The 13,387-nt window shown below is 42.5% G+C and overlaps 1 protein-coding gene across 2 annotated transcripts in view; it reads left to right on the top strand.

Annotated features, from left to right (window-relative positions):
* The window catches only part of BVES (blood vessel epicardial substance), a 46,923-nt gene extending 35,068 nt beyond the window's left edge, over nucleotides 1–11,855 (top strand). For both annotated transcript variants that reach the window (XM_049898190.1, XM_049898181.1), the window contains exon 8: nucleotides 7,991–11,855. In XM_049898190.1, the coding sequence (XP_049754147.1) occupies nucleotides 7,991–8,115 (125 nt within the window). In that variant the 3' untranslated portion in view covers nucleotides 8,116–11,855. The remainder of the gene's footprint in view (nucleotides 1–7,990) is intronic.
* The last annotated feature ends 1,532 nt before the right edge of the window (nucleotides 11,856–13,387 follow it).

The raw sequence follows: 13,387 nt of genomic DNA, 5'->3' as shown, positions 1-13,387 counted from the left end.
TAAGTTTGAAGTTTTCTTTCTTAACCCTCGGGACTGCTACCTGATTCTACAATTATCTTTTTCACCTGAACATACCATGAAAGCAGTGTGTCGCTCAGAGCAAAATTTTGCTCTGCTGGCTGTTTCCTCTGGGTATATTGGCATCTGTGGAAGGGATGTCTAAACTCTTTGGCAGGATATTATTTTTGCCACTTGGTATAATGTCATGAAACATCATCCAAGCAATAGTAACGCTTGACATAACTGTATAACAATTTCACAGGTAATAAGTCTGGATTGAAGTTCAGTCTGATATTATTTATTTTGCATACTTTTATAATAAACTTTGGTAGCCAGAGCCCAGAAACTTGGAAGGTGATCATAGCTTACAGCAAAAAATAATAATACTTATCTCTTTTTGGTCATAATAAATACCTAAGAATATAGTTAACCACTTCTGTCCCCCAGCTGTAAAAGTAGTTTTAACAGAGGAAGGATTAGAATCAGTTCTCTGGAAAATTTATGTATAAGGAATTATTTCCCCCTTTGGAGTTTAGAATAAATGAAAAATAATGCATTATACAGAAGTCATGAACCTCCTAGTAGCATCATTGAAGGACAAAAAGCACTTAGCAAAAGATAAGCACTAATTCTTGCTCCCTCCCTTCCCTGGGCTCTCACATCTCTGGGTAAGGTGGTTGGTCCTTCTGGGTAAATTTCTGATGATGCATCAGTGTATAAAATTAATGAAAAACCAGGCAAACTGGTACAAACATTTATTAATGTTCAGCATGTGAAATGCAAGAGAGTCCCCTTGAAGTATAATAGCCCCTTATTTTTTTTGTTCACACTCCAGATTGGTTTTGGATTTATTAGTGGACAAAGAAGGAATTTTATAGTGAAGTACTCTAAATCTTCATTGAGCCAGTAGGTCTCCTTATGGGGTCAGAGAGCACCATGTTGAGGTGGCAGTGAGCTCCTTGCTCCTCAATGCCTGCCCTTCTCTGGGCCTTGACAGTCACACATTCCTAGAGAGGGCAAGGTAGTTTTTGTGGCTGTAAACGTCATACTTGGCCCTCGATGGTACTTGATGCCCAGGCTCCTGGTGCCAAGAGTGGGCATTTCCTGTGACTGATGCCTATTGAAGGTCAGGCAGCCACCTGGCAGTTGATACCTTCTAGCAGTTACGCGGCAGGGCCATTTTCCTGCTGTCTGCTGGGTCGCCTGGGTGGTGGACAAAGAGGAATTTCTTATGATACGAATGGAGGCAATGTCATGTGGGGACTGGGACCTGGGGACTTGCAGACTCTAGCTTAGTCACAGAGTCTGCAATGTAAGTGAATCAAGTGTTCTCTGCGTAAAAAGAACATTAACAGAAAAATGAATTCTTGCCAGGCTGTTAGGGCCACCTGGTTTATTCCCCTAGAATATGTTTCTGCCTCAGTACTCCCTCCCAGTGAGAAATGAGTTCATCCATGTAGCCAGCCCCCTTTCTTTCACGGGTTGTCTTGGTTGTCTTTGCTTTGGCTTCTGAGTATAAAAGAGAAGTAGTAGTATGGATGTAATGAGGATGCATTGGTCCAAAAAGTGTTTTGAGTTCCTGAGGAAATAAAATAAATTAGAGTCAGGGGCTCTGTCTGATTCATTTTTACATCCTGGACATTTAACCCTGTGTCTGGCACCTGGTAATCACCTGGTGATCTTTTTTGCTGATTTGATGGAAGCTTTGTGGCAGGTGATGGTACATTAAACTGCATTGATGTTTACCTGGGAGGACAGTACTCATGCCCATGCTACAAGCAGTGTCACATCAGTCAATTAGAAGAAAGTGATTTCCTTCAGGGGAAGTGATACAGCACACAGTGATGACAGTCCCCTTTCATAGCAAGGCTTTACTGTAACCCGGGAGCTGCCTCCACCCGAGGAATGCTGGTGCCCCACTGGTAGGAATGGGGGTTAACCCATCAAGAGATTAAAATGTGATGACTATGTATTTTCCCCACATCCTCAGAATTGGCTTTCTGAAGTTCTTGTGTGGAGCTTTGGATGAGGGATCTTTTTTTTTTTTTAATCACCCATTGTATTGGTTTCCTGTGGCAACTATTACAAATTACCACAAGCCTGGTGGTTTGAAACAACATAATTTTTTTTTTTTTTTACAATTTTTTTTTATTAACTTTTATTGAGCTTCAAGTGAACGTTTACAAATCAAGTCGGACTGTCACATATAAGTTTATATACACCTTACTCCGTACTCCCACTTGCTCTCCCCCTAATGAGTCAGCCCTTCAGTCTCTCCTTTCGTGACAATTTTGCCAGCTTCCAACTCTCTCTATCCTCCCATCCCCACTCCAGACAGGAGATGCCAACACAGTCTCGAGTGTCCACCTGATATAATTAGCTCACTCTTCATCAGCATCTCTCTCCTTCCCACTGTCCAGTCCCTTTCATGTCTGATGAGTTGTCTTCGAGAATGGTTCCTGTCCTGTGCCAACAGAAGGTTTGGGGACCATGACCGCCGGGATTCCTCTAGTCTCAGTCAGACCATTAAGTATGGTCTTTTTGTGAGAATTTGGGGTCTGCATCCCACTGATCTCCTGCTCCCTCAGGGGTTCTCTGTTGTGCTCCCTGTCAGGGCAGTCATCGATTGTGGCCGGGCACCAACTAGTTCTTCTGGTCTCAGGATGATGTAGGTCTCTGGTTCATGTGGCCCTTTCTGTCTCTTAGTTATCGTGTGACCTTGGTGTTCTTCATTCTCCTTTGCTCCAGGTGGGTTGAGACCAATTGATGCATCTTAGATGGCCGCTTGTTAGCATTTAAGACCCCAGACGCCACATTTCAAAGTGGGATGCAGAATGTTTTCATAATAGAATTATTTTGCCAGTTGACTTACAAGTCCCCTTAAACCATGGTCCCCAAACCCCCGCCATTGCTCCACTGACCTATGAAGCATTCAGTTTATCCCGGAAACTTCTTTGCCTTTGGTCCAGTCCAGTTGAGCTGACCTTCCATGTATTGAGTATTGTCCTTCCCTTCACCTAAAGTAGTTCTTAGCTACTAATTAGTCAGTAAAAAACCCTCTCCCACCCTCCCTCCCTCCCTTCCTCGTAACCACAAAAGTATGTGTTCTTCTCAGTTTATACTATTTCTCAAGATCTTATAATAGTGGTCTTATACAATATTTGTCCTTTTGCCTCTGACTAATTTCGCTCAGCATAATGCCTTCCAGGTTCCTCCATGTTATGAAATGTTGAAACAACATAAATTTATTCTCTCACTATTCTGGTGGCTAAAGGTACAAACTAAGCGTCACTGGCCAAAATCAAGGTATTGGCAGGGCTGCATTCCATTCCTTACCTCTCCCGGCTTCTGGTGGGTGCCGGCATTCTGTGGCTTACGGCCACGTTAGTGTAATCTTCAAGGCCAGCATCTTCAAATCTCTCTCTGCTCTGTTCTGTCTTCACATCACCTCTGTGTGTCATCTAATCTTCTTTTGCCTCCCTCTTATATGGATATATGTGTCTTCATTTAGGACCCACATGAATAATCCAGGATAATTTCCCCATCTCAAGATCCTTAACTTAATTACACCTGCGAAGACCTTTTTTTTGGCCATGTACAGTTGGAGTAGTGGTTAAGTGCTATGGCTGCTAACCAAGAGGTCAGCAGTTTGAATCTGCCAGGTGCTCCTTGGAAACTCTGTGGGGCAGTTCTACTCTGTCCTATAGTGTCGCTATGGGTCGGAATCTACTTGACGGCAGTGGGTAGGCCATGTGCAGTAATATTCACAAGTTCCAGGGGTTAGCACCCAGATATCTTTTGGGGTTCAGCCTACCATACCCATGTACCAGGTGATTATCAAGGGCCAGACTGGGTCACTTCTGAGAGGCTGCAGGAGTGAAGAGGTTGTGGTTACAGCCCTCAAAATGCATGTTTTCCAATGATAGAGAGATGCAAGTACTTGTGACAGCCTGTAATATAGAATGTGTAAGGGCTGTAATTGTTAAATGGGAAGAATTAAATCTCCCAACAGAGGGAATTAGGGAAGGCTGTGATGAAGGAGATGGTGTTTGAACTCCATCTTGAGGAATGGATAGAAACTTGGTGGTAAGGGATGGGAATGGATGGACCATTCCAGGTGGAAAGAGAAGCAAATGGTAAAGAGGAAACAGATGAGTTGGATTTGGGGCGCACTCAGTTTGCCGGAGCTTGAGCTATAAGGAAGAAGGAGGCCTGACTTGGGAACCCCTGGGTGACAGCCCAAGAACTGTGGATGACTCTGCCGTATCCTTTTTAATGTTATATAGTACCACAGCTCTTCCTTTGCCCAAGCCATATGCTGTTGTTAGGTGCTGCGTAGTCGGTTCTGACTCATAGTAGCGCTATGCACAACAGAACGTAACACTGCCTGTCCTGTGGCATCCTCAAAATCGTTGTTATGCTTGAGCCCAAGGCCAATATAGTGAGAATAAAATAAATCCTTTCACAGTGAAACTGTAAGTTCTTGGGATATTTTCACTTGACCATTTTCAGCTGTATTGGATCCTCCCTTCGTTTTCTCTCAGTAAGAAATGCAACAGTAGGTGAAGTGGTTGACAGGGTCAAGTAACATTTTAGCTGCAATACAGGTACCAGCCTCAGGATACTGTAGAATGCCATCACTGTTTTGGTAGACAGGCTTGAAAACTAGGGATGAATTAGTCCCACTCCCCCAGTCAAAACAAACTGGACAAGTTCTGTTATGGATACAATATAATTATGTCTAAATGCTATGTATTATTAATTGGGTTTAATGCTCTTAGACATGCCATCTTGTACTAAGGGTTTTATCTGATTGCAAATACTCAGCCTAAGTTAATATTTTATGAGGCTCATAACTGAGGCTAGAAATATTATGATGGAAGCCATAGATAATGCTGTAAAAAACAAAAGAAACAAGTTTGCCACATTCAGTACAGTTTAGACTGAGAAACACAGACCACTATTCAAGCATAAGTTCCTTTTTCTTTATTGGCCATTCTTATGGAGCCCTGGTCACGTGATTAAGAGCTTGGCTGCTAACCAAAATTCAGTAGTTCAAATCTACCACCTGCTCCTTGGAAACCCTATGGGGCAGTTCTACTCTGTCCTGTAGGGTTGCTCTGAGTTGGGATCGGCATCGGGTTTGGTTTTTGGTTTGGTATGGGTGATGATAAATTTTAGCAAGTTTTTTCATTATTTAGGCCATATTAATTATATTTACTTACAAATATTCATAAACATTATGTGCAAAGCACTGATCTAAGAACTTTACAAATGTTAAGTCATTTAATCTTCCTAACAACCGCATGAGATATCTGTTGTTATTGTTCCCATTTTATAGATGAGAAAACTGAGGCACAGAGAGGTGAAGTAACTTTCCCAAGGTCACACACACAAAAAAAAACCCAGTGCCATCGATTTTGGTACTAATTGCCATTTGCGTAGCCATGCAAATTAGTGGTTGTGTGTGGAATGTTTGACTTTACCTGTATAGAAAAGGCTAAAAAGAACTTGCCTGAGAGATTCTACCATGCTGTGTTCTGTGAGAGAATTGTGCTCTTGGACCATTTAATATTTATTTTCTCCACTTTATGTCAATAGTTATCTTTCAAGAAACTCCGTATCTTAATGGACTTTAAATGTTTGTAAGTGGACAGTTTCTGTGTGTATACAACAAACACATATTAACTGTACCAGAGTCCTGCCCTGCATAATTATGATCTTTTTATATTGGAAGGTGTAGCTGTTGGTAGTGGCATTTCCCTAGATGTGCAGTTAATAATAAACAACATTTAGCGATGCTTGGAATCCTGGTGGCGTAATGATTAAGAGCTTGGCTGCTAACAAAAAGGTCTGCAGTTTGAATCCACCAGCTGCTCCTTGGAAACCCTATGGGGCAGTTCTGCTATGTCCTGTGGGGTCACTATGATTTGGAATCCACTCGATGGCAGCGGGTTTGGTTTGGGTTGGTTAGTGAATCTTACCGTATGCCTGGCACCCTGGCAAGCACATACATGCATTATTGTGTTTAATCCTCTCAAGAGCCTTATGAGGCAGTTCTTCTGACTATCCCCTTTCTAGAGGTATGGATACAACCAGAATGCTCCTTAGAAATGAGGATGGTGAGACTTCAGCTTGCTTGCTTTGAACATGTTGTCAGGAAAGACCAGTCACAAGAAAAGGATATCATGGTTGGTACAGGGTCAGCGGACATGAGGGAAACCCTCACTGAGATGGATTTACACGATAGCTGCAACAGTGGACTCAGACATATCAATGATCATGAAGATGGCACAGAACTAGGCAACATTTCATTCTGTTCTATATGTGTCTCCATGAGTTGCAGCTGACTCAATGACAACAAGCAACAACAGAAATATGGAAACTGAGGCCTAGAGAGGTTTAGAAATTGAGTGAAGAACACAGAGTTAGGAACAAGCAGGGCAGGAATTTGAGCCTTGGAAATAAGCCTCAGGAAACATCAGACCATTGTGCATGCAGCCTCCCCTTGTGCCATATTGGAATTCATGGCTGAGTGCAGGGTATCCTGCCCTCACCACTGTTTCCTCCCCAGGAGAAGCTGTGTGGCCTCTTGATGGCTCCTGCCCCTTCCTGCTGACCACCACATCCTCTGAGTGCTGGCCAGTCCAACTATCTGCTCCCGACTCTTGCCAGCGATTGACAGCTGATCGTGCCAGATTTTCGTGGTCACCTATAGCCCATCTGCTTCTTGTGTTAATAGGATCCCCTTACTCTCCTTTGCTATGTAGCAAATAATTGAAGAGCTGGGTTTCACCCATTGTCCTTCCATCATCCACCTGACACCTATCCTGACTGACTCAACACCACCCTGCCCTGCTGTTGGGCAACAGGAGTACGGCACAGGTGTGGGTGGACCGATGGAGACACTGATAAAATGGGTCCTGGCAGTGCATGTGCATATGGAGGGGAGTTATTGTTCTCAGCAGCTGACATCCATGAGCTGTCATGGGAGCTGCTCATCAGGCCCCTGAGAAGTCTATGCACCTAGTTATAATAACTTCTACTCTTAGTTTTAGACAATGTGCTCTCCTACATCAAGCACAATGTCCCTTAAAAGATTTTGTCCACATTAGCAAGCACATACTTGGAGTAATGCCTATGTGATAGATGTTCAGTAAGTGTTTGGTGAGTACATGAGTGAATGGATGACTGACTGGATCATTTCTTGGTTCCTTGGATTAACTGGCATCCTAATAGGCTTTGGGGATGCCCTCTCCCCTCCCGCACCGGGGATCTATTTCCCCCACCTGGTTCTTCCCTCCAGAAGGTCTGGACTCTCTCTCCTCCTCCAGCATCTGTGCAGTAACAGTGTCAGGTTAACCAGTAAGCAAGGTACGCAAGGGCTTAATTGTGTTTACTCGCAAATCTGTAGCACACGGTTTCACATGGATTTCACCACATCTTTGAAACTGTGCATTACAGATTAGTAAGTAACCACAAGTAAGCCTCTGTATCTTGCTTATTGGGTAATCAGTCCCTGGCCCATGGTGACAAGGAACGTTCTTTTAGGTGGTGGTAGACCGTGTTAGTTTTCAAGGTTTTAGTATAGAATTATTCTTTAGGAAAATTTGGAGTAAATCAGCTTTGAGGTTCAACATGGGACCCTAGTCACCAGGTATGATATTCATGTAGGAACATCCATCCTGAGTCCCGAATAGGTTTTAGGGCAACCCGCTGGGAGCTTGGTATGTTTGAGACGCTCATATCATCCAAGCCAATGCAGTGGAATCAGCTCCACTTCTTTCACGGCCGGGAATCACTTCTCAACTTTGTGGTTTTATCGAAATGCTGGATTGAAAATGTAATGTTTAGGGAAACTGCATTCCTGATACCAGTTACAGATTTCCATAAAATTTTCTTTCCCAGTTGGAGTTGCTAAGAGACCGATCACACCAGTATCAGTGCAGGCTGCACATTAAGTGGTTTTCCTTTTTGTGTCCCTTGACAGATGTGTCATCCCCACACCAGCGAGCCTCTGCCAAGATGAAACCGATAGAAGAAGGGGTGGAAGATGACGACGAGGTCTTTGAACCGCCGTCTCCAAACACATTCAAAGTCCACCGATGGCCTTGATTAGAGAGAGGATTCACGTTACCAAGATGGAAATTGTCTTGAAGAGATCCTGGAAAATACCAGCACTTTTTTCATGGCTTTTAGATTTTTCTGCTTTAGTACATCCAGACTGGTAGAGTCTGAGGGCAGGAGAGTGGGAAGGTCAAAGATGAGAAGGTTATTTTGCCTGTCCTTTTTATTGGTCAGCTTTTTAAGTAATGGTTTTACTGAGCTTTCTGACTAAACCTAGTTTTACTTTGAGATATATATTTTCACAGTATTTTCTAGTTATATTACCATTTTAACGTAAAAAATCTTAGTGCTCTCAAGGTACATGCCTTTCACTTATTTTTCCAAGTTGTGGTTCTTTTTCTTCACAATTTGTTCACTGCCAGGGTGAAAGCTGTCCATTTGATAGGTTTACCAAGCAATGTAAATTTGAAATTGAGGTTGAGGTAACATTGAAAAGCCGGGAATCTCAGGCTTTCTTCAGCTGATTTTTTTGATGAGGAAGTTTAGAGAAAGAAGCGGTTTGCCTGGTGGTTATTTTTCTCCCAGGCCAAACGCATTATTCTGCTAGATCACTTTACTCATGTGAGCATTCTGTAGATAGCTCGATAATGAACAAAACTCATCGGACTTTACTCACGTTACCCTTATATTATTCCATTTGTAAACTGGTCTGAAACCTGAAGCTGGAAAGATAACAAATGGAAGCAGTTCTGAGCTTGGTGTCAATCTTCAGCTAAATTCAACTTACCTGTGATTTTGAGCCATCTTGTCCCCCAAACACTGGTAAAAAAAAAGAAAAAAAGGTAAAACCTGAGGTAGAGAGGACTGGAGAGACAAGTGGCTGAGCAAGGTGTCACAAGGATGAGGTGACTGAAAGATGAGCTTCATTCTTTGGCTTGTATTCTGGGGTTTTAGTTTGTGCCTTCAGAAGCATAGATGTCTCTTTAAAATATGTGCCAGATTCCGAGTGCCACGGCTCTGAATGTGAGCATGGCTGTGGGGAGCAGACCATGCACAGAGGGCATGCCACAGGACCCAGCCTCAATCTTCCCATGACAGGCTTGATTCCAGATCTCACTTCTTACCAGAATCACTGTGTAGAAGACAAGACAGTGGTATTCAGCTGTGAGGAGCTGAGCATGGTTTTGCTCAAACCATCCCTGCGGCTGGTTGGTGTGACTATGACACCTGGCTAGATAGAGTGGCCTGGTCACTCAGTTGAATGAAGCCCATTGTTTGGATATGCCACGTTATGCCCCATTCACGTTTATCTTGTTTCATCCATTAGAAGCAACTTTGAGTTGATCCCCTGTTATATTAAGTAGCTGAGAAAAGTTCTAAAGGAAATTTTTTTCAGATGACCTGAGCCAAAGGAAACATCTCTTGCCAAGAGATGATTTATGTTAGAGAAGGTATAGAACTAAGCTAATACAGAGTCACCCCATTTTCCTAAATCCACTCTTCCTGAGCCAGTTAGTTCGGTAATTGAGTTAAATTTTCATGCTAGGCCACTCACTGAGATAATTGACACAGAATTGGGAACCTACCTCCGGACATCTATTTCAAATGCGGCTTATTTAATAGCACAGTGAAAAGGCTGGTTTTACATTACTGCTATAGTAGTCTCTTGAGTTTGCTAAGTTAGGAATTTGTTTTGAGGAAGTGAAGCAAAGGTGAATGACTTGGCCTTGTTTCTGAGATTAAGATATAATAGGTTGAGCTATCTCTTTCTGTTCCCGAGTGCACGTGTGTAACTATAATGTAGCCGTGTGATTGCTGTTTTCCCTTCACAACTGGAGTAAGAACACGTCGCTCATTTAGTTTGCAGATGCATAAAGCTAGTTCACCAAATCACGCTGTAGGGTAATTAGGTATTACATCCTTCCCTAAGAAGACAGTAACTGTAGATTCTGCCGAGGCCACGTTTTTTAATGTTCCGTGGATCCACAGAACCTTGGAGTTCTCTTGCCCTGTCACATCTTCAGGCTCCTTTCACTTTGTTAACCCCTGACAGCAGAGAGGCTCTTCCATAATGACCAACCTGGACATGTTTGGGGTGGGGGGGGTGTTATTTTCTGTAGTGCTGGGAACAAACCCATCTTATGCTAAAATTAAGGGATGTAAAATCATTCCCTGTTTTTAAAATTGTGTGTGTGTGTGTGTGTGGATCAATGAAGATTGAAATCTCAAGATCAAAAAAAAAAAAAAGAGTCTCAAAAGAACCACTTTGCCTGAATGGGAAACATGAAACTATTTTTAAACGCACACACACCTCTAAGGGAGACAGTGAGAAAAGGAGCTTCGAGCCTTTGAATAGCCCTCCCACGTAGGCTTGATAGCAAAAGAGGAGATAAGGAAACAGAAGAAAGTTTTAAGTGTCAGGTCTCCTATGGATGACTTAAAATTCATTCATACAGATGAACAAGTATATCTTTGTGTAACACATAAACATATAGGTTAAAAAAAAAAACATGTTTATCCTGAGTAAGACTTTTCCTATGTTTTTTGGTGTCCACTTAGCTGGGTAATCAAGGTTCAGAAAATTGTCTGCAAAAATATTTCTTTTGTAACTCAAACCTACTACATCAAGTCAAATTGTGGGAATCCAGGGTGGAATATTTTTAATGGAACATGTTTGTCACTTATAATAGTTTGAAAGCACTCACCAGTGTTTGCAGTTAAACTAAAATAATAGCATACTGCATAGATCCTCAACACTATGTATCTTAAATTAGTAATAAAGGGTGCTATACAATTGTTTTGCATTTACCACCCTTTGCTTTCTAGAATCTTTTCATTTCTCCCTATGCCTTACATTGATCATTGGACACCTTTGTGCTTTGCTGTCAGCAGTGTGTGCACTATGAGATGCCTCTCTTTGTGTCTGGTTCTCCTTCTACATGTCTGAAGCCTTTTTGATCTTATGACTCAGCTGTCAATGCCTGTCTCCCACACCCCATCATGGCCCCCAGAACAGAGTCACTTACTTGAATGCTGGAAAAACCTGTAGGAAAAGCTGGTGTATCTTAGACATGTCACCCTGTCCCCAGTACAGCCAGGTAGGGACTTCACCCTCCGTTGAAGATTTCATGGTATTTTGTAGCGGCCAAGCACTTGGGCCTGCATGCAGGTCAGTCCCTCCCTACAGGGCTCAGTGCCCTACTCCTTGCAGACCCCAGAGTGTGGCTCTAAAATTCTACCAGTTTTTTCTCTGTTTCCTTGGTCATTCCTAAAGCTGCTCTGCAGAAACCTCTGACTCTGCCCTGCCTCAGTTTCCCCTTCCTTCCCTCTTCCCAGCCCTGTATTTCCAACTTTTTCTAATTATCCCCAACTTTTTTAGAGTGATTAGAAATTGCCACGTACTCAATTCAAATTCCTGAGGATTTGGAATGCTAGGATGCTGTGTAGGGAACTCGGGGTTCAGATGTGGGTACTCTACTCGGGTTCTGCTCATCATGGGGTGATACTTTTTCTCACTGATAGTAGCCATGTCTTGATTGTCACAGCACCCCCAAAGGCCTCGTGTATAAGGTGTCATAAATTTCAGAAACCTGCTTTTAACTACTATTTACAGATTTTTCTGGTACAGTTACAACCTAGTTTTAAAGTACGTGAAGATTTTGAGTGCTTTATATAGACACATTATAGAACCTCATTCTTTCTGATTTTAGGCGACGTTTACATTGACAACGTTTACTTTATAATAAAGATAACTTTTGTCCAAATAGAGCCTTATAGTTTAAACTATCTTCATATATTGTCACTTGGTCAAATAAATTTCTTATTTAGAAAATGGGCTTATTTTTTATTTCATTCCTCTGCTTGATTTGCTATAACTCCGTTTCCAAAGGTCCAGAGAAAGGAAAATCCATAGTGTGAGGTTCATATGAATGCGATGGGGAGCGGGGGGACCAGAGGGAGGCATTTACCTGCTCCTGGCAGTGGGAGGACTGCTCCCACCTGGGAGGGACTGTGGGTGGGCTCAAGGGCTGCTGGTACAGATGGGGGTTTGTCATCAAACTCTCTTCTCTTTCCTGGAGAACTAGTAGCCTTTTCAGGCAAGTTCCTTCCACCCCACTCAGCCTGGGGCCACTCTGACCAGCGGGGAGGGTAGAAGCCACGGGTAGGTGGGGTCTAAGACCAGTTTGCAAATGGAAGCTGCTAGCAGAATCCCAACAAGTTAAATTTTCTTCAAGCTGGGGAAAACCATGCTTGAAGAAAACTTTACACCACTCAACTTACGACCTCTTTTAACCTTCTGTTAAATAATATTTATTGTGGGGGGGGCAGGGGGAGTAGGTAGGTAGGGGAGTAGTTAGGTAAGTAGGTAGATAGGTATTCCATTGTCTAACACCTGGGAAAATGAATTAAAAATAATAAAAAATCCACCATCCGAAGATAAATACTATTTTATTTAGTTGGCTATCCTTCCCTTTATAAAAATGAGGTTCGTTTGGTTTGGTAGCCTGCTTTTTTCACTCTATAAGTCACTGGTATTTCAATGCACTACTTGCTTTTTTGAGACCTTTTGTTTAATGACTGCACAGTTTATTCCGCTGTATGGAAGCATTTACAGTATCCAGTCCCCTATTGTTGATAATTTAAGTGGTTTCCAGTTTTTCAGTATTACAAATAATGCTGAAGTGAAGATTTTAAATTCAGCGTAAGTCTTTGGTGCTATCTCTGTTTAGTTTTTAAAGATAAATGCCGGAAGTGAGATTGCTGGTCCAAGGGTAAAGGCACTTGAAAAGCTTTTGTTCCGCATAAGCAAAGCACATACTTGGAATAGTGCCTGTGTGATTAAATTTACTTTCCAAACATGAATCAAGCTATGCCAAATAAAAAAGTGGGAGAAGCATCAGCAAAACAGTGGTTCTCAAGGGTGGTCTGCAGACCCCTAGAGTGCCTGAGACCCTTTCAAAGGTCTTTGAGGTCAAAACTATTTTCATCATAATACTGAGGACTTATCTGCCTTCTCACTGTGTTGACATTTGCTCTGATGTGCAAAAGCAATCACTGGTAAAACTTGTCACCTCAGCACAAAGCAAGAGGGTGCACCAAACCGTGTCATTGTTAGGTGCCATCAATTTCAACTCCTAATGACCCCACATGACAGAGTACAATTGTCCCATAGGTTTTCTAGGTTATAATCTTTATAGGAGCAGATCACCAGGTCTTTCTCCAGCAGAGCCATTGGGTGGGTTTGAACTGCCAACGTTTCAGTTAGCACCCGGGTGCTTAACTACTATACCACAGGGCTCCTTGTACCAAACTGTAATTT

Source organism: Elephas maximus, chromosome 1 (assembly GCF_024166365.1).
Source record: "Elephas maximus indicus isolate mEleMax1 chromosome 1, mEleMax1 primary haplotype, whole genome shotgun sequence".
Taxonomy (NCBI): Eukaryota; Metazoa; Chordata; class Mammalia; order Proboscidea; family Elephantidae; genus Elephas; species Elephas maximus.
This window is presented reverse-complemented; position numbering and strand designations above follow the sequence as displayed.